Below are 19,453 nucleotides of genomic sequence, written 5' to 3'. Positions count from 1 at the left end.
TGTTTATAGTGAGACCAGAATTAAAATGTATCAATGTATGTAATTTCTGAAAGTGAGATGCATAAAAGGTAGAAGCAGACTCTCCTCAGTGGTGCCTGGTGACGTAAACTGGAACAGGAAGTTCCCTTTGAACACTCAGCAACATTTTCACTGTGATGGTGATCAAGCACCAGCACAGGTTGCTCTGGTAGTTTACAGAGTCGCTGTCTTTGGAGATGCTCAAAAGCCATCTGGATGCACTCCTTGGCAAACCAGCTTTAGGCAACCCTTCTTGAGCTGGGGGATTGGACCAGGTGACCTTCAGAGATCCCTTCCAACCTCAACCATTCTGTGCAAATACTACCTGCTAAGGCTCAATAATTGTAAGCGATAAATAAGTGTATTACAGAAAACTAAAGAAGTGAATACATTATAGGCAGAGACATGTTGGTTGAGCATTGAGGTAGGTGGCGAAGGTCAGTTAAGACTTAAACATCAAAAGAGTCTTCAGCTTCAACTTTTTTTTTTTTTAAGTGATCTTAGGGTGGTGTATGGCCAGACTTCGCGAACAAAGATTTGGGCAGGGCTCTCCCCACGTGGGTGTGCCCTTCCAGCCTGTGCAGTGGATGTTTTAGGTGAGGCACAGCGTGCGCAGAACTGGCCCCACCGTTTCAGTCCTGAGGTCCATTTGCCACGGCCGAGCGAGCTTGGACAGTGACAGGGAAGTCCTCGGGACTGTCACAGCACCTGGTACTAACTGGGACTGACCCTGCTGAGCATCCGAGATGTGACGGATGGGATGGCAGGGAGGCATTGAACTGCCAGGGGATGGTCCCACTGAGACTCAAACTCAGGTCCTTGGAATTCAGAGTCCAGAGTGCTCTCCTTTACTCCACGGGACCACCCTCTTAGTGGTAGATAGATGTCTGATAGCAGATGACTTGACTCTGAAACCTCAAGATTCTTCTGGTCCTGTGGTCTTACAATGAACTTGGTTCACCTGGTTTTGTAGTATGTCTTCATCTAATTTGTGCTTTGTAATCACAGTTATGGGGTCTTCCTCTGTCTGTGGGGACTCAATTATTTTTTCAGTCTTTGGTTTTCTTTCAGTTTTGCAAAGAGCAAAAAAAATGTTTTAGTGAAGAAAAAAGCTGAGCGGATAAAAGCCATCTGGGTAGACAACTTCTATTTCTAAAATACCTAGCTGAATGTGGGTTTGGTACTGAGATTTCTGTATGCAGTTGGAATAATTCATATTGATTAGAAGTGAATGCAGTGTTGTTTAGCACAGCATCTGCCTTTGCAGTTGAAGATCCATGCTTGCTTGTAGGTATTAAAATTCCACCCATCCTACTAGCATTCTTTGTTTGATCTTTAGCAGTTCTTTATCAAACAATTTGCAATACAATGTGAGGCATTTAATTTTGCATTTTTTTAGTATTATATGCAGAGTTGGGAATGGAAGAGTGTCAGTGTGTAAATTCTGACTTCTTGCAAAAGCAGCTTTATATTGGTTGTCCACCTGGGATATTTTACAAAATGTTGTTTTGCTTCTGTGGTAGCATGCTAGTATTCTTAATGGGGTTTTTTGTTTTGTTTGTTTGTTTGGGGGTTTTTTGTTGTTAGTTTTTATTTTGTCTTTTTTTTAATTTCTTCTAGTTCTTTATGCTTTTTTAGTACTATTTTTATTAGTATTCCTAGTGTTGGGGTTTTTCTTGGTCATTGGAAAGGTGGTTTGTTTAATTTTAATTCTTACAAAAAACTCCCCCCAAACAAAACAAAAAACAAAACAAGTTTCATGGTAGGACTCAATAAGGCATTTTTAGCCAAATAAATGTCATGCTAAATATCAAGTGTTGTTTCCTCCCAAGGGGCAACACAGTGATTAGACTTGATTTGTACCTGATGTCTTGTCTGTTGTAGTTGTTTATGTTCCCCTTATTTTCCCCATGGCTTCCATGCCATTCTTGTATGGTTTTTTCCTCCCCTTCTGTGAAATTACTACAGCTGTTAATCATTTGAAATTGTGTAATGCAAAATATCTGAGGTTTCTATGACTGGTTTTTGTTACGCTGTTTTTAAAATAGTTAATGCAAAGGAAAATAATAATTCCTGCCTCTTTCCCCCATTCACTTTTAGCAGTTGGAAGGAAGGAAACAAATCATTCCTGACTTGCTAAATCTTAAAGTTGCTTCCCTGCGAAAAGAGGGCTGTATCAATATTATGGCCAGAAATTAGTAATAATGTGAAATTTTGATACCTAGTCAGGTTGTCAGTTCTTCGCTTGTTTTCAAGTACCAGCCTAAGAGCTTTCTCTCATTGTTTCTGGTGATTCTGGTAAAAGATATATTTCATGGAGTTCAATATCTGCTTTTCCTAATAACTGTTCAAGTACCATGGAACAGCAAATTACTAATCTCCCCTGTATATTGATCAAGCTGTGTTATATTCTAATTGGATATTTTTCTTCAGTTATTGACAAGAAAGTTGTTCTTAAATTTTAACTTAAAAATCCGGAAGTCTTTCTTTAATGATCAGTTTTTCTTCCTTGGCTGATCTATTTATCTTGGAACTTCTGTCTTGTGGTTCATTTTCTTTGGGTGGGATCTCCTAGTATTTCTGGTATTTATAGTGATTTGTGACTCTCTTCCACTCACCCTGCTGTCAGTTTCTTGTTGTTGCCTCTGTGTATGTGCTGTCCTCATGCAGACTCCCTGTGTTCTTTTTCCACTTTAAATTATCTGCATGATAGGTGCTGGGAGCTGCACATAGTATTCCAAACAGGTTCTTTCCAGTACCTTGAAATATGTGTTAGATGTTGAGGTTTTAGTTCTGTGGGGGGTTGTTTGTTTGTTCCACAGAATCACAGGATGGGGCAGGTTGGAAGGTACCACATCTGGTCCAACCTCCCTGCTCAGGCAGGGGCCGTCCTTGAGCACATGGCACAGAATTGCATCAGGATGGTTCTTGAGTATCTACAGTGAGGAGTTCTTGAAGTAACTTGTAGAATTAATGCTGCCTAGCACAACTGAGTAGGAAAATCACCAGGAGACTATACCTGGACCTGGACATAGGACACTTCTTTAGACCTTTTTTTTTTTATTCCCCCTTGCAGTTGATTTTCGTTGACTTGTAGCATGTATTCTTATTTGGATGTTCATATGCAGTCTTTGTATTTACAAACATTTCTCTTTCTCTAATCTTTTATTTCAATGTTTTACTGAATGACAGTCTGATTCATTTATGCATGCATCCATCTGTGATTTCCAATTCAATGCTTATGTAGTAAGTGATTCTCAGTGCAAGGAAAGTGCAAATTGTTTTATTGCAGACTGATAAAACAAATTGTCCAAGGTATTATGATAAGCATAAGTTGCATTTATCCCTGTTTTTAAAATTCTGGCTTTAGCATGCAGATTTTTTCCCAAACTCTTCCAGTATTATTGATATCAGATTAGTGCAGCTGTAGTGGCAGTATTGTTATTTCTTTTGCTCTGCATTATTAGTGACAGTTCTGCCTTTATTTTCTGGTCCTATACCTTAATTTTTATAATTGAAGTGTACTACACCTTAATTTTTCAATACTTTTAAAAAGCTTTGTATTCCTCAGTGGTTCTTGAATTCTTGTGTGGTGCCTGTACAGTTGGTTTGCTTTGAAAATGTGAAGTTCTTAAGTGTAGATACAGTAACTTCTGGGTGAATATACCTGTTACCAGCTGTTAGAGGAAAGTTTTGCCTGGTGTTTCTTTGAGACTGGCTATTCAGCTGGCTTTATAGAATACTTCAGTAACTTACTTGTCTCCAGTCATTACTATACAGCATACTTTTATTTTTTCCCCCTTCTCTTGATTTTAGCTATTGAAGTGCAATGTTTTTGTAGATTATTTACAGTGTACATCTCAGTTTGGTGCTAATTCTGTCTTTATTTCTATATTTCCTGGTCTTTGTGGTACAGCTCTCCTGTTTTGACGGCTGTAATTACTACTCACAACTTTTGCTACGTGCTTGTTTGAATTCTCTTAGTAGTATGAAAACTTTTCTTGCACTCCTATCAAGGGACAAAGAGCTTCAAACTGTGTTATGTTCCTCTGGCATGGGCATTGCCTTTGAGCACTGTGTTGGAGTTGTATACATCACCAGAGCACTTCTGCTTGAGCACTCTGAGGACTGGTCATAGGTTGTGTTTTTTAAGATTTTTTTTTAATAATATGGTTGCATAATACGACCACCTAAGGAATGTTTTTGCAGTTACTTGCCTGACAAATACATTGCAGATGTCTATTTTATTAACACCGTATTTGGTCAGCCCACACTCTTCTTTCTCTGTCTGATTCTTTTGTTATCATCTTCAATTTTTAACTCCTTATAATTTCTTTTCCTGCAGCCACACACAGAAATAAGGATTTTTAATTTTAAGTCCTACAGGCCCTTTTACTTAGTGTTGGGTAGAAGTATGAAAGCTGAGATCCCACAATAATAGTGCCATTTTATTTCTGCTTAGGTGGTTGAGTGGTTTAAGGGTGAATTCTATTATGTAGTTTCTAGTAGGTTTTTTTTGACCAGTGTGTATTTCAATGAAATTGCTGTTTCATAAATGGCACAAAAAAGAGGCCGTTTTATTGGTGTCATTTTTACTTTTAATCAGATCTGAAAAAATGCTCAAACTTGGAAATTGGGTCACTTGTGTTTAGTGGAAGCTACAAGTGTCTGCAACACCACTGGAGAGAGCTGTGTGCTGAGATAAGTTGGTACTGAGTACTTTCTACTTGCTAAATCTTTGGGAGGCTCTCTTTAATGAAATTTGGAAAAAAATAGTATCAGCTGGAATGGGGTCTTGCCTGGGATCATTTGGTAACTGATGGTAATTCTCTTCAAGTTGCTTGAGGCCCTTTAGTGGGCATATGCTGATTGTGATACCAACTCTTGTCTTAAATTTTTCTTCTTTGTTCTTGCATGTGTATTATTTTCCTGAATCCTCCAAGTCCTCTGTACATTGCCAAGATATCTCTGTGCACAGTTACTACCTGCACATCTTTTAGTTTTCCATAAAGCATTTACTTTATATGTTAATGAAGAAACTTAGTGTGCTTTGCTGTATTTTCTAATGTAAGGTTGCAGAAGTGTTTCTGAATTTAAGCAGGTGTTTAGTTACATATTGACTGTCAAAGGATTGCCATTAATGGACTTCTGTAGTGTAACCCAGTGCTTCTCATGTCATTTGTTGGATTGAGTGTTAGTTTTACTTTATAATGCGGTCTTCATCCCAGAAGACCTTTAGTTTGTGGTTTCTGGAAATTGTTCCTGGTTCAGTCCTTGCTATACAAAGTGCTTCCTTCCAGAAACAGGAAGGTAACATTTTCTTGATACTATGGATTCTAAAAGAGAATGGAAAGTATTGAATATTGAATCAATATGAGAAATACCCTGGATTTACATCAGTGCACTTGGTCCAACACTCTAAAGTTTTCTATTTTACTCACCAGCAGAAAATTAACTGCCAAGTTTCAACTTGGAGTGGCTTTTTATAGCTGAGTTAGAACTCCTTAGCAGTAAATTTATTGTAGAAACAGATTCAGTTTAGTGGCACTTGGATCATGTAACCCTTTTACATCTAAGTCACTTCTTACCTTGATCAGTTGTTGGTCAGCGATACACCAGCAGGAATCTGCCAGGATGTAAAAAAATTCTGTAAATTGCTTAAATCATGAAATTATTTTTTTTTTATTAATAATCCTGATGAAATAGAAAGATGCCTGCCTCTTCCACATTTGGAAGTTGCTGAGTAATCTCTTCAGGATATCTTGTTGCATCTTTTGTGGAAATCACATCTTGACTGTGTTGTTAAAACAAAGTTCATGATCTCCAAGTATTTGTAGTGGTCTGTATTTATTCATACAAGGATGTTGCCCACTGAGGGTGCAAAAATTTTTAAAAATGGATCTAAATAATAAAAAGAAATTACAGCATGTTGACAGAGGAATAGACATTGGAGTGAAGTCTGTATTGTGATTGATGAGATGGAAAAGATACGACTTCCTCGCGGTATTCCCTGAGACAATTCCTGAGGAAAATGTTCTTGTGTATCTTCTCAATGTTTTTTGTGTTTTTGACCGAATGGCCTGTGATAGTGAGAGGCCATTCATGTTACTGCTTGATTGTAGAGAACATGTTGAGAATATTTGCAAATCCCTTTTTCTTTTGCCTACACTTTCTTGTTGGAATGATATGAACTGTGAAAACACATATATTTAATTCTCTACACATTGCAACTTTTTTGTGTGCCAGCCACTTCTTAAATTCACTTCTGCTTCTAATAGCTGTCTGACTGTGATGAAAGTGGATCATTGAGAAATATCTTGCAAACATAGATTTAAAAGTATGTTTTAGTATAGTTCAAGTTTATGCAGGTCTTCTTAGATTTTGTATTGGTAAGATTGAGCTATATAAATAATTATAGTTCAATGAAAGTTCTGAAAAATACAAATGATGATGAAGTTTTCTAAGTTGATCACTGTTTCTGGTGATCTTCTAAGTCCTCATGTTTGAATTCTGGCTTTTAAGGAGAAGGCAATGGTCAGGCAGGAGACAGACTTGCAAGGAATATAGGATTGATTTGCCAAAGCTTGCTTCATCACTTGGATAAGATTTCTACAAAACTCTCTGAACAATTAGGATTTAAATGCATGTGTGGATCTCTGGAACGGGACTGTTGACACATGACTTCATGTATGTTAAGGCATAGTTTTGCTTAATGATTAGCTCAGTTAATTAAATCACCATAGGCAATGTAAACTGTCAAACAAACAAAATACAGTTAAATGGAATGTGGTTTATGTCCTCCTTTTAGATCATTGACTTAACATCTTGTAATGATATTTATTGACTTGTTGCATAGGTCCTTAATATACAAGATACCCATCCATGTTTTATTTGCATAACTGCAATCTGTATTTTATACTATTGATCAAGCTGTATATGTGGAGTTACATACAGTTATGTGCTATGTAGAAACTATCTGAATATTGAATCTTTTAACAATATAATGACCAGGGTTGGACTTGATGGTCTCGGAGGTCTCGTCCAACTGTTGTAGTTTGGGATTATTATGTAAATTCTCTCCCCTGCCACTTAACTGCCCAGGCCAGCGGTTAACAAAAGAAGCAATTAACTGTTGATCGCTGGGGTGGGGGCAGGTTTGTCTCTTTTGGTTTTTTTTTGGATATTCTCCGGAGTCTTGGCTCGGCGGAACGGTGGAGTGGGGGCTCGAAGGAGGCTGCCCTGGTGGTTACTGCTGGGTTTTTTTCCTGGCTGTCTTGCCGCTGCCCACCTCGGACTACTTTTTGTGCTGTGCTGCTGCTGCCTACCTGCCTTGGATTTGCTGCTGGTTGCTCGTACCTTTCTGCTTCTTGGACGGGGAACACAGGGGGAAGAGACTGAGTCCATCTGAAAGCCCACTGCTCGTCTGTTTCGCTGGAGAGGGACTGAAACTCACTCTGCAGCCAGCGGGCTGTGACAAGGACACTTAAGTATAACCTTTTCTCCCGGAGAAAAAAACCTGCTGGGTTTTGTTGTTGTTTAGTTTCTTTTGTTTTTTTTTTCTCTCTTGTGGTGTTGGGGAAGTGGGTTGCACTAGTCTGTTTACATATATATATATAGCAGTTATCCTTCTTGTATTAAAATTCCTTTTCTTAAATTTGATAAAGAGTGGTGTGATTATTGTGGAGGAGGCCCCTCCCCTGCTTGTGGGTAAAACATTTTGTTTTTTTCCCCTCAAACCAAGACACCAACCCAACCCATTCTATGATTCTATGACTTACCTGAAATTGAGTATCTGTTGGAGGATACTAGTTATTTACAGAGCTCATTTGTATTTTATTTAGTTGAGTTTGACCAAATTTTGGCAATGGTATTTATTACTAATTAACTTTGTTTAGATTAATGAATTGTTCCCTTCTGTGGTCTGACTGATAATCAAAATTTTACATTACATACAATCTTTCTATTTAAGTTCTGTCGCAGGAGGTGGATGACTTTAATCCATCCTATTCTAATGTTCCATAAATCCAGCTTCCTGTTTCATTTCCATGCTTTAATTTTCCTATTTTTGTACAAAGGGTATGTATTTTGTCTTCTTTCTTTTCTTGTACTAGTTTGTTCCACCCCACCTCCCTTACAATTTAGTTTTCATTTGTCATGCTTTTTTACATGTACTATTTTTCAATGTACTTCTACTGACTTGCTCTTCGTTCCGGGCTTCAAATCTTACAAGTTATAGTTGCAAAGGTGCTTCCATGTTGAAAGAAGCAGTGCCTGGGCATCTGAAGTCTTACTATATGTTTATTTTCTTTGTAGTTTTCGAAGACTTATAGTACTGTTTAACATAATCAAAGTAATCAAAGCCTGATTGAATAATGATTTTTATTCCTATCTATTAGAATTTGTTTGTTATATATTTGTTGAAATTTCTTGTTATATTTATCTCCCTTCTTTGTTCTCATATAACAAGCAGAAACAGTGCACAATTTAATATATAGCTTCTATGCTTACGTTCTGTCTGGTGCAAAGCATCTCATTGTCTGGAGTGTTTTCTTGCCTTAAAAAAAGGCATCCATATGAGTGTTTTCTTTTTTCATGGGTAATTAAAGTTGGAAAAGACCTTTAATGTCATAGAATCCAACCAATAACCCAGCACCATTGTGTTCTCCTCTAAACCATGCCCCCAGGTGCTCTGTTCACATACTTTTTGAGCACTTCCAGGGATGGTGATCATAGAATCACAGAATCGATTGGGTTGGAAAAGACCTCCGAGATCATCAAGTCCAACCCTTGGTCCAGCTCCAGTCCATTTACCAGATCATGACACTCAGTGCCACGTCCAACCTCAGTTTGATTCTACTACTTCTCTGGGCAGCCTGTTCCAATGCTTGACCACCCTTTTGGTGAAGAAATTTTTCCTGATATCTTATCTAAGCCTCCCCTTCCCCCTTGGCCTTTTACTTGTCATCTGAGAGAAAAGACTGTACCCCACCTGGCTGCAACCTCCTTTCAGGTACTTGTAGAGAGCGATAAGGTCCATCCTGAGCCTCTTCTTTTCCAGGCTAAACACCCTCCGCTCCCTCAGTCATGCCTTGTAAGACTTCTGCTCTTTTTTCTAATTGTTTATATGGAATAATACTGGATTTCTGAAAACATTGTGGAGAATAATAAAATTTCAGTTGATAAAAATAATGAAAGAAGCTGACTGCTGACTCTGTCAGCTGAGTCTCTTGTTGAACCTCAAAGAAGCTTTCAAAGAATTTTCTTTTTTCAAAATGCTTGTCTTCTAGTGTATTCCAAAAGAAGACAGTGCATCTTTAGAAACAAATTTTAAAAGCTTTTTGAAATTCAGTCATTGGATGTCACCTCACTGGCTTATGGATTTTCATGCTCAGCATGTTCTAGGTACATATGGCCTTGAGACTGTTGTTCTTAGCTGTCACTGCCTTCTTTTTTGCATGAGGGAAGTTCACTGAAACAGCTGATGTAATTTTTCTGTGAAATCACAGAGACTTGCTTTTGGCTAGAGTCAGGTTGAAAAACTTCCTTCAAAAAGAAATCCTGGATCCTACTAACTGTTCACCACAGATTATTTGACAAACCTGGATATGCACAGCTATGCTGGGAGTCCAGGAGAACAGGAGCTTGTGGCAATGTGATGTAGCAAACAAATTCAGTTTTAGGAAGGTAATGGTTGGAGTGGTAACTGCTGTACAAGGGGGTAGTTTAACACTGAATTTTCTCTTGTTTGAAGAATAGGTTTTGTTTCCTACTGTTTCTTTTCAATGATTTATTTTCTCTCTGTAAAGCTTACTATTAACTTCCCGTAGTGATTTAAAGTTTGTATCACATAGGAAGTTTAAAATGTTTGTAATTTTTTTATCTCTTACGGTCTAAGTAATAGTAATAGGCTATTTCATTTAGCCTTTTAAAAATTATTTTTGGCCCTAAAAGATTAAATGTATTAATTCCGTAGAAAACTAAGTCCTTTTCTTTTCTGTGCTTCTGAGAGGGGTAAGCTTCGTACCCTGCCTGTAACCTTGGCTGGCTACTGGGTGCCGACACGGCTGCTCTCACTGCCCTTGTTTAATGGAACAGGGAAGGAAATAAGATGGAAAAGCTCATGGGTCAAGATAAATGGAGGGAGATTACTTTCCTCCTTCACTAACCTTGGTGTCTGAAGGGTTGTTTCACATTTTTATCGCTTTTCTTTCTCGTAACTGCTGTGCAGCACTTTTTACCAGTTCTTAAATTATTTTTCACAGAGGTGACACCACTGTTACTGATGGGCTCAACTCTGGGGAGGGATGAGTCCGTTTCGGAGCTGTCTGGAACTGGCCCTTCTCACCGTGGGTGCAGCCACTGGTCTTTCCCCGCAGGGGTCGTCCCTTCAACCTCCTCCACTCTCAGAACCTTGCCACATAAACACAATACAGATGTTCAGTTTGAAGCCCAGACCTTGGATGCCACTCAGGCTTAAAATCTTGGTTACATGGCAGTTGGACGTATTGGCTGGATGGTTCAACTTGACTATAATGCATGAGTTTCAGTCTTTGAATTATTTCAGAATGTGCTCCAAATGGGACTACATCACCATATTTTAATCAGGTTTCCACTGCAGTTGATGTGATCTGACAGCTATCCACCACTGGAAAGGGGAGTTTTGTTCCCCAGTTCCCTTAGTTCCTGTTGCTTCCCTTGAGTTAGCTTTGATGCTTGTCACATGCTTTTCAAAAGCAATTAGGCTCGTTTCTTTACTTGGTGAGCTTGATTGGTCCAACAAAGCATCTGATGCTTTTATGCATTCTCAGATTGAGGGGAGCAAGACTCCCTTCTGCTGTGATGAGCTGTTAGTTTAGCTGTGATATATAACGTCATTCTATCTGAAAGCTAGAATGCAATATCTGTGTCAAACAGCAAGAAGAATGAACTTGATTACATCTCGTATGTTGTGCTTTCGAGAATCCTAGACTTACTGTGTCATGATAGTGCATTAAAAAGTATAACCCAGATAAAGGTGACATCATATTTTACTGGGAGTATTAGAAAAAATTACTTGAATGAGTTCTGTTACTTCTCAGCTTTCTTGTTAACAGTTTTTACTATAACTGCAAGTACATAGCACTCTTCAGCTGTTTGGGTTTATGTAGGTACAGAGAAGATGACAGAAACTCAGTTGGCTTTTGCATATCTGTTGAAGTACATTCCATATCGTGCCTGTTGAAAGAAATCTGATCATGTTTCTTCTGTTCATGTTTTCCCTGTTTTCAAAAATAAAATGTATTGTGCCGGACATATTCTTTACAAAAAATGATTTGAAAGTGTTAACATTTTGTTTTGTAAAAGATTAGTGAAGATAAAGCAAAATGTGTAACTTTGGTTGTTATCATGAAATATGGACTGAAGAATACAAAACATTTTTGGGGGTGGGGTGGGTGGACAACCCTATTTCAAGTTCCTGTTCTCCTTCAGTGTAGAATGACCTTGGCTTGGGGGCCAGTAAGTCTTAATTGTGGTTGTTTTGGAACATGATGCTAGCCCATCTCTCGTGGATTTTGTCTGATGTTTTATTTTTGATGCTCTAGTCTTAAGAAGTTCAGGGTATACATTGGTTGTTGTATAGGAGGTCCATAGGAAGAAAATGCCTGACTTGGAATTCACAGTTCAGGACAGTGATGACTGTTAGAAGTGATTCATACTTTTGGCTAAATAAATAAAAATATCAAGACAATGGCAAAAAAATTTGTTTGCTTTGTTACATTCTTCATTTGTAGCTGCCCTGGTAGTCTTTTTCTAAAATCCTAATTGTCCCAACACATGTCATCTAGGTTTTTTTCATTGTTTTTTGTATTAGTTGTTTTGATGTAAGTAACGCTGTCTGTTCAGCTTCCTTCTCTACAGCAGTGGAATTTTGCATAATTTAGAATGGATTAGGTGGCAATCTGCATTTGCATCAGTTTAATAGGACTGAGAAACGAAGTAACTGAGTTCTTTTCTTAGCTGGCATGTAGGAAGAAGATACTGTTGCTTATCTGCAGTCTTTTGCTTGAGAACTCGGGTTTAATGGCATAGAGTGAAGACTTAGTGGGTCTGCTCTGTTTCTGCCCCTGCTTTCGTTCTCTCTGAGTTGCCTGTCTGGCAGTATTGGCAGATTAAAATTAGTGATGTGTAACACTTCAACAGCACTGCTGTTTAGGTTTTTGGGGAAATTGTGTTTTCCAAACAAGTAAATAGAGCACAAAGTCCACTTCAGATATCTGTTCTCTCAGAGTCTTAGGAATCTAGTCTGGCTAGGATTTATTATTACCAAGTGGTGGAAAGAGATCATACAGTATAAGAAGATTCTTACTTGCATCTCGTGTGAAAGTCAAATAGGTTCAGGAATGAGGAGTCTTAGCTTTTTTTCTGCTATATGCTTCTTGGAAGTTTTATTGTCTCATAGGGCGATCTACCTGGATATCAAAACCATTGCTGTTTGCCGCATTATAAACTACTGATACCAATCAAAATCCTCTGTCTGTTTTTTTTTGTCTTTTTCTGTTTGTGTGGGTTTTGGCAGTATATATCTAGTTGGATTTTATTTGTCAGAGTGGGGCAGATGAGGTAAACATGAACAAGCTAAAAAACGTCTTCTTAATTTCTTTCCACAGTTGTAAAACCGTGAAATCATGGCTCATTCAAAGACAAGAGCCAATGATGGGAAAATCACATATCCTCCAGGAGTCAAAGAAATTTCTGATAAAATATCTAAAGAAGAGATGGTGCGAAGGCTAAAGGTGAGTAAGCGAGTAATTGTTTGCTGACTAAAGTTTCTTGTAAATGGTGTTCAATGATCCTACTGTATTTTATATCTGAAAGGTTTTTTTTTTTCTTTGGGCTTTACCTTTTCTCTGCTTGGAAAGAAGAACTTGTTGGCTTTTGTACCTTCTCTTCTACCAGTTCTTGAAGTGACTTGTCCAAAATTGTTTAAATGAATTAAAAAATCACTAATAGAAATGAGCTATATTAACTGGTATTAACTTTAAATACCACTTAAATTTTATTTCAGCTCCTACAGTAAGGCAATGCTTCTATTGTTTTTCCAGTATTTTCTTCTCTAAAAGAGAGTCATAATTTTGGAAATAATTGGGGTCCCTCAGAATATTTTCCTTTTATGCCTTTGTGCTCTTTGGGTTGATTATAAACCCCTTTATTCTCATTATTTTAGCCTGTATCATGGTGAAGGTAGTCTTTAATATACCATGTATTTTTGTCTTGAATTTCTTGGCCACTTTATTTGGCCGAACTCTACAGGAAGGACATGTTTGGGGACTAATTATGTTACTACAGCTCTGTATCTACCCATGTGCTCTCACAAAAAGGCAGGCCTGTATTGTGCTGAAGAAATACCTGCCACTTGGGCTTGCCCTGTGAAACAGGAGGGAACAGGTGTGGGAGAGGAGCCTTAAGTATTCTAGCAGATGGAAGAGTTACTTTGGAGCTTGTTTTCTTATGAGTAGTTTTAAGTCAGTTGAAACTTCTGGTAAATGAGCAAAACCCAGCAAAATCCCCAAAGACAAGGACTACTTCTCCTCTCCCCCCAGTAACCTGTCTATGCTTTGGGATTTGGACTGATAGACTTTAGTCAATACACTGCATCCTATGATGCTGAATAAAAGACAACGTTTATAACTTTGCATATGAGTGATTCCTATTAGAAGGTATTCTATGTTGTCACTTGCATGTTTTTTTAAACTTGTGGAAATGCTGCACACAGTTCTTACTGGTGCTTTTCCCCCTGTAGTTTAATTTCACTTTTGGCCTTGAATGTCTAGTCCCCTCTGTTGCTATCTTGATTTGTCTTGCAGGAAAAGTGGCCTTTGTGGGATGTCCTGTATTTCTTGTCAGCTGTTTATTCTGCCTGTGAATTCATCAGTGCACAGGCAGGGAGAAAACTGCACGGTGTTTCTTTTATAAAGGATTGGATGAGCCAGGCTACACCACAAGTGTATAGACCTAGATGTAAACACAGTTGCAGGTGCTAAAGACCATGAGTTGATAGATAAATAAATAAGCAATTAGCCTCTTGACTTCTCTGACTGCCAAATTCTTTATAAGTATTAGGGAAGAAGCACTTTTCTGTGGATTTTGTTTTGATTTACACACAAGCAGTAGTTCTGCTGTTTGTTGGTGACAATATATTTATATAAATACAAATTATGGGGAAATCGGAGAGTAAAATGGAAAATATGCACAGTGAATTTCTGTATTAGCATAACTTAAATCAGAAATTGTATGCAGGTCTTACTGACACCCTCTCCAGGTTATAGTAGGTCTGGAAAAGACATAGAAACTAAAGGATTATAGTCATGAACTAGCACTGGAGACAGAAAGGTGATAAACACTTGGAAATGATGAATAGTGTGAGAAGAGCGGTTTTTCCATAGTTTTTTTTAATACACAAGAACTAAGGCATCATCTAATGAAGCATTAATTTTAGACCAGCAGTCTAATAATATACTTTTCCATAAGTTTTATATAAGTAAATTCTGAAGCTTATTACTATTATATGATGTAGTAAAAATGGAACTGGTTTAAGAAATATGGGCCACATCTGGAAGGCGAAGCTCCAGGAGAATTAATTACAGTGATCTGGGTGTGATTTCAGGCTCAGGAATCGTTTAACCTTCTGCTTTGCAGGAAGCTAGAAAGCTGTGCTAGGAGAACTAGCTTGCTTTCCTATGTTCTCCTTTAAACACTAACAGTTTGCTCTGGAGACAAGATCTTTGATGTGCTGATGGATATTCATGTTGTCAGGGAAGAAAGACTGGAGGTTCATTTCTAGAGTAGGCAAAACCCAAACACGTTGTGAGAACCCTTGTGACACCTGGATATTTATTCATTACCTTGTTAACTACATGAGTCTTAATTACTTTTCATAGAAGTGAAAACAATTGTTATTTATAAATTAATAGTGTGGAAAGGCATCAGTGCACTTCAAATGGTTCATCGTGTGTCTGTCAGGGGAGGACTTTATCTTTCTTGCAATGAAAGTTATATGTCTGCATAAGCTACTAATCTTCTATGCCTTTTAGTAAAGGATTCTCATATGCTTGAAAACTTTACAGCTTCTGTGATCCTGATTATGCAGAAGTTCGTTTGTTTTTTTTTTTAAAGTTGGATTTGTTGCTCCCTGACCAGTTATATTAATTTTCTTTTTTCAGACAACCCCCCCCTCCACCCCGCCCCCGACCTAACGAAACAATAAACTATAGCAAAATATTTTACAGTGTTTTAGGGTTCTGGGGAATTGGGTGGGGATTTTTTATGAACTTCACTGACAACATTATTCTTGGAAAAATATCTCTTTCCTGCACTGGTGAAATAGATGGGAATTTTGACTTCAATTCTCAGGATTGTGTAATTAAGTCTTTATTACCATTTTGTTAATTTTAACAACAGTTGAACTCCTCAAAATAACTGCCTCAGTGATTCAAGTAAGGAATTGGAGAAAAGGATAACAAATTTGTTTTGTAATAAATTCTTCTCCTTCAGGCAGTTTTTTTTGTAAATATAAGAATTCTTGCCAACTAGCATTTAGTAATTAAAACTTTTCTTGGTTTTGTTTTATTTAGCATGTTAAATATTTGGTGTCCCAGACTCTTTTTTTTTCTCCCATAACTTCAGTCTACTGGATTCTAATAATACTAGTGGACATTTTAGTCCTGTTGGACAACATCCCTGCTGCTGGACTGCCTGGATCTATATGTGCTTTTGCTGAAAGTGTGTGCTCTGCTTCTGGACAGCACAGAGGGATAGTATTGTCCTCAGAGAGTAATAGAGAAAAACCTGAAATTGAAAGAGAATAGAAGGAAAAAAAATCATAACTCTGGATAGTTCAGGGAGAAACAAACATTTTGAGTAAAGTTTCCTTGTTTTCTGAATTTTTTAAGTGAGAGACTGTAACAGTGAATGCTGTTGTATTTTTTGAATTGTCCAACTGGCTCAGGTGGATTCTCTAAAGGATCTGGGAAGTCTTACAGTCTCAGTAGCTTTGCTGAGACTGTGTTGGTACAGTTGAGAGAGGACTTGTCTGGGTTTCTCACATACCCTGAAAAATAAGACATTGGTTACTCAAATATGTGCTGCTGAATTGCTATAATAGTGCTTCTGTTAGAAGTTGCAGAAAACCAGCAAAGGAACTTGCAGGTAAGGACCCTGTTACACATTGTTGAATTTTATGTACCAATCTTATGTATGTTTAATTTTATGTCTTATTTAGATGGTTGTGAAAACTTTCATGGATATGGACCAGGACTCTGAAGAAGAAAAGGAGCTTTACCTAAATCTTGCTTTACATCTTGCTTCAGATTTTTTCCTCAAACATCCTGATAAGGATGTACGTTTGTTGGTAGCATGTTGTCTTGCCGATATCTTCAGAATTTATGCCCCTGAAGCTCCATACACTTCACCGGATAAACTAAAGGTAAATTAATCTCTTTTTCTACACTATGTTTTTGAACAGAATGATTAATATAATTGATTGTAACTTTTTTCCCCTCCTATTATCCTTGGTTAAACCCAAGTAATTAAAAGTTTTCACTTGATTTTGGGATATGATTGTTTGGTCAATTGTTGATAAGATAAAGGGATATACAGTGCATCTTCCAGTAACTTGTAGAGTTTTGGATTTATATTGAACATAAATATTTTATTGAACTGTCATTGGGATTTGCCAGTAGTGGTCTGTTTAGAAATACTGATAGATCTATAGCTGTTGTCATAATCTCTTGCAAGACAGCTAGTGCCTTCAACAGGGAAAATACCCCTAGGTTTCCAAGTAAACTACCAAGAGGTGAGTACTTCTAATTTTGTAGATGAAGGCTCTGTTGAAAGAAAGATGAAGTATTTTTGTACAGAGGATAATGATTTCTGATGTGGTTTGGAAAACTCTACTATTAAAAACATCACTGATCCCACTAGATGGAGATGATTGATAGAGAAATGCCAGGTTTGAAAAAGGCAGTACAGATCTACCCCATTTGTTTCAGAAAACAAAATTAGATTGTTTTGTGGTTTTACTTTTTTAGTAGAAATCTTACTTTGTTTCTAACTCTCAAAATCAAACTGTTCCCCTTGCACAGTCAGATTCTAGAGTGATGAACTGAGTTTTACAGAAAATCTACGAAGAAGCAGGTGAAAATAATGCTGAAAAGTGTAGTTTTTTGTTTCCCTGATTTGTGTGTGTGTGGTCTTTTTTGTGTTTTTTTGTTTTTGCTTTGGTCTTTGTGTATTCCACAGCAGGATAAAAAAAGGTGGTTGTAATGTAAGATCTATCTATTATCACTTAAGAGAAAATCACTCAATTTCTCATCTGGTGGTTGCACCAGCAGCGCTTCCTAAGTAGGGCAAACAGTTCTGTTTCAACTGTAGTACATCTTTTGTTAACAGCTGTACTGGAGACATACCTAGGGATTTTCATTAGCTCTGTTTTCTTAATTCTGAATTAATGTGTAATCAGAGGTACATCTACTTGCCTTACTGATTACACCATCTTCAGCTGGACGCAAATGTTACCTTTCTCTACTGTGCTATTTTTAATTCTGGTTTTTGGGCATCCTGGTTTGTACTTCAGTTTTGAGTAGATGTTTTCATTTGTTTGTTAGGCTTAAATTTTTTGGTTTTGTCTTTCTGAATTGGGCTACATAAATTCCTCCTTACAGTATTTGATCTACTAAATGGTACTAAGTTTCAGATTTCATAGTGTATAATATTGGAAGGTTTACATTACTGATCTTACACCTGAAGTATAACCATACTACAACTACTTGGACAGAGCACTGAATGGACTACAAACTTCCACTGCCAGCATTGAGTTTTGTGATCTGTGCAGGTTTCAGAATTCAGTTTCTTGATGCTGTTTTCTGAATACATTTTGATAAATAAAGAAAAGCCAAACCACAGGGACTTTGTCCTGAGGCTGTTGAGGTGGGTTTTTTGCAAACCCATTTCCTCTGAACACAGTTTTGTGGTTGCAGGACAAGCTCTGAGAGAAATGTTGAAGAGTTCCCTGCACTTTAGGACAGAGGTAAGAGGAAGAATGCTTCCTCTTGGGGTATATTTTGGCACTGATTTTACCCAGTATTTATTATCATACCCATACTGCAGCTTTGAGCCTATTCTTGTATGTGTAGCACAAAAGTTAAAAATGGGAGTGCTGAAAAGGATTAAATTCTTGAGAGGAGAAAGCTTAAAATCTAAAGTTTTTGCCCTTGCTTCAGACTCCTTGGATCTCTTTGTAACTTACACATTGTGCGAGATGCTGAGGAAAGTGATCAGAATTTCAGGTTTCCCTCTTTTATGTATATGATCAGTATAAATCTTACGTTCCTTGCTGAGCATTGGAAGAGCTTTGATAACAGGGATGGAAAATGCCACACAGAAGCTAAAAACAGAACTGGAGCAGGATTGGTCTTCTGGGATCTGGAAAGTTCAAATCCTCAGTCTGTGGAAAGCCTAGAGCCCAAATTTAACTTCTTGGTGGGAAGGTAATCTAATCACTGATATGTGTCCCTTGAAAATTACTTGAACCAAACGACTGTCTGCCAGCCTGCTGAACTGAAGATGTTTAAAGGGGTTTCTGGTGGCAGAACTTCAGCACTCTGGATGTGTTCTCTGGTGAGAACCATGGCTCTGAGGCTTATTGAAGCCCTTATGTGCTTAATGGGCATCAAGACAGCAATCCAAAAAACACTGAATGTTCTGCCTGGAGTTGAAGCACAGGCTCTTTTGGTTTCAGAGTCTGATTTCTAATGTAGACTTGCGTTATGGAGTCTGATGTGAAAATTTATTGTTGTGAAAGTGTTGCAATTTTTCAGCTGCAGCCAAAGTTTATTTTAACCTGTGCTTTGAATTTATGAATGCGTGTTCAAATTGTATATTATGTATGCTTAAAAAGCAGAAAAATATTCAGTTATAATAAGTGAGATATTAAAAATTTGGTGAGTACTTCTGAGTTGTCTGTCTTGCTTTCTTTCAAACAAAATTGGAAACAAATATATTATGAATAAATGATTACTTTTTGAAGTGATGGCATTATTTGAAGCGTTCAAACTTCAAATGTTGAACTTACTGTACATGCATGCTATTCACTGATGTATGTAGTTATATGCAACACAGGAGAACTTCACAAAAATTTGGAAAATCAGTAAGGTCTTTGAATCACAGTCAGTGGAAAAGTGTTTCACACTGAGCTGCAGGATAAAAGGTAAAGATGCTTTGTTAAATGAACTGCTTGAGATTCACCTGTACACGTGAAGTTTAACAGAAACAATTAAGATAGAGCATGAGTTCTAAGAAGAAGTAATTTTTATATTTGGCATTGGTCTTTCTATCAGGTGCTCCCTTTTTTTTAATCTGAATCTTATTCTTCACTGAGCCTCAGTTTGTGTGTCTTCTG

At 37.5% G+C, this 19,453-nt stretch overlaps 1 protein-coding gene across 2 annotated transcripts in view; it reads left to right on the top strand.

The window, feature by feature from the left end:
* The window catches only part of PDS5B (PDS5 cohesin associated factor B), a 103,857-nt gene that overhangs the window by 9,191 nt on the left and 75,213 nt on the right, over positions 1 to 19,453 (top strand). For both annotated transcript variants that reach the window (XM_071552899.1, XM_071552891.1), the window contains exons 2-3: positions 12,666 to 12,791; positions 16,277 to 16,480. In XM_071552899.1, coding sequence (XP_071409000.1) covers positions 12,684 to 12,791; positions 16,277 to 16,480 — 312 coding nt within the window. In that variant the 5' untranslated portion in view covers positions 12,666 to 12,683. The remainder of the gene's footprint in view (positions 1 to 12,665; positions 12,792 to 16,276; positions 16,481 to 19,453) is intronic.

This window comes from Pithys albifrons, chromosome 1, assembly GCF_047495875.1.
Source record: "Pithys albifrons albifrons isolate INPA30051 chromosome 1, PitAlb_v1, whole genome shotgun sequence".
In the NCBI taxonomy this organism is placed as follows: Eukaryota; Metazoa; Chordata; class Aves; order Passeriformes; family Thamnophilidae; genus Pithys; species Pithys albifrons.
This window is presented reverse-complemented; position numbering and strand designations above follow the sequence as displayed.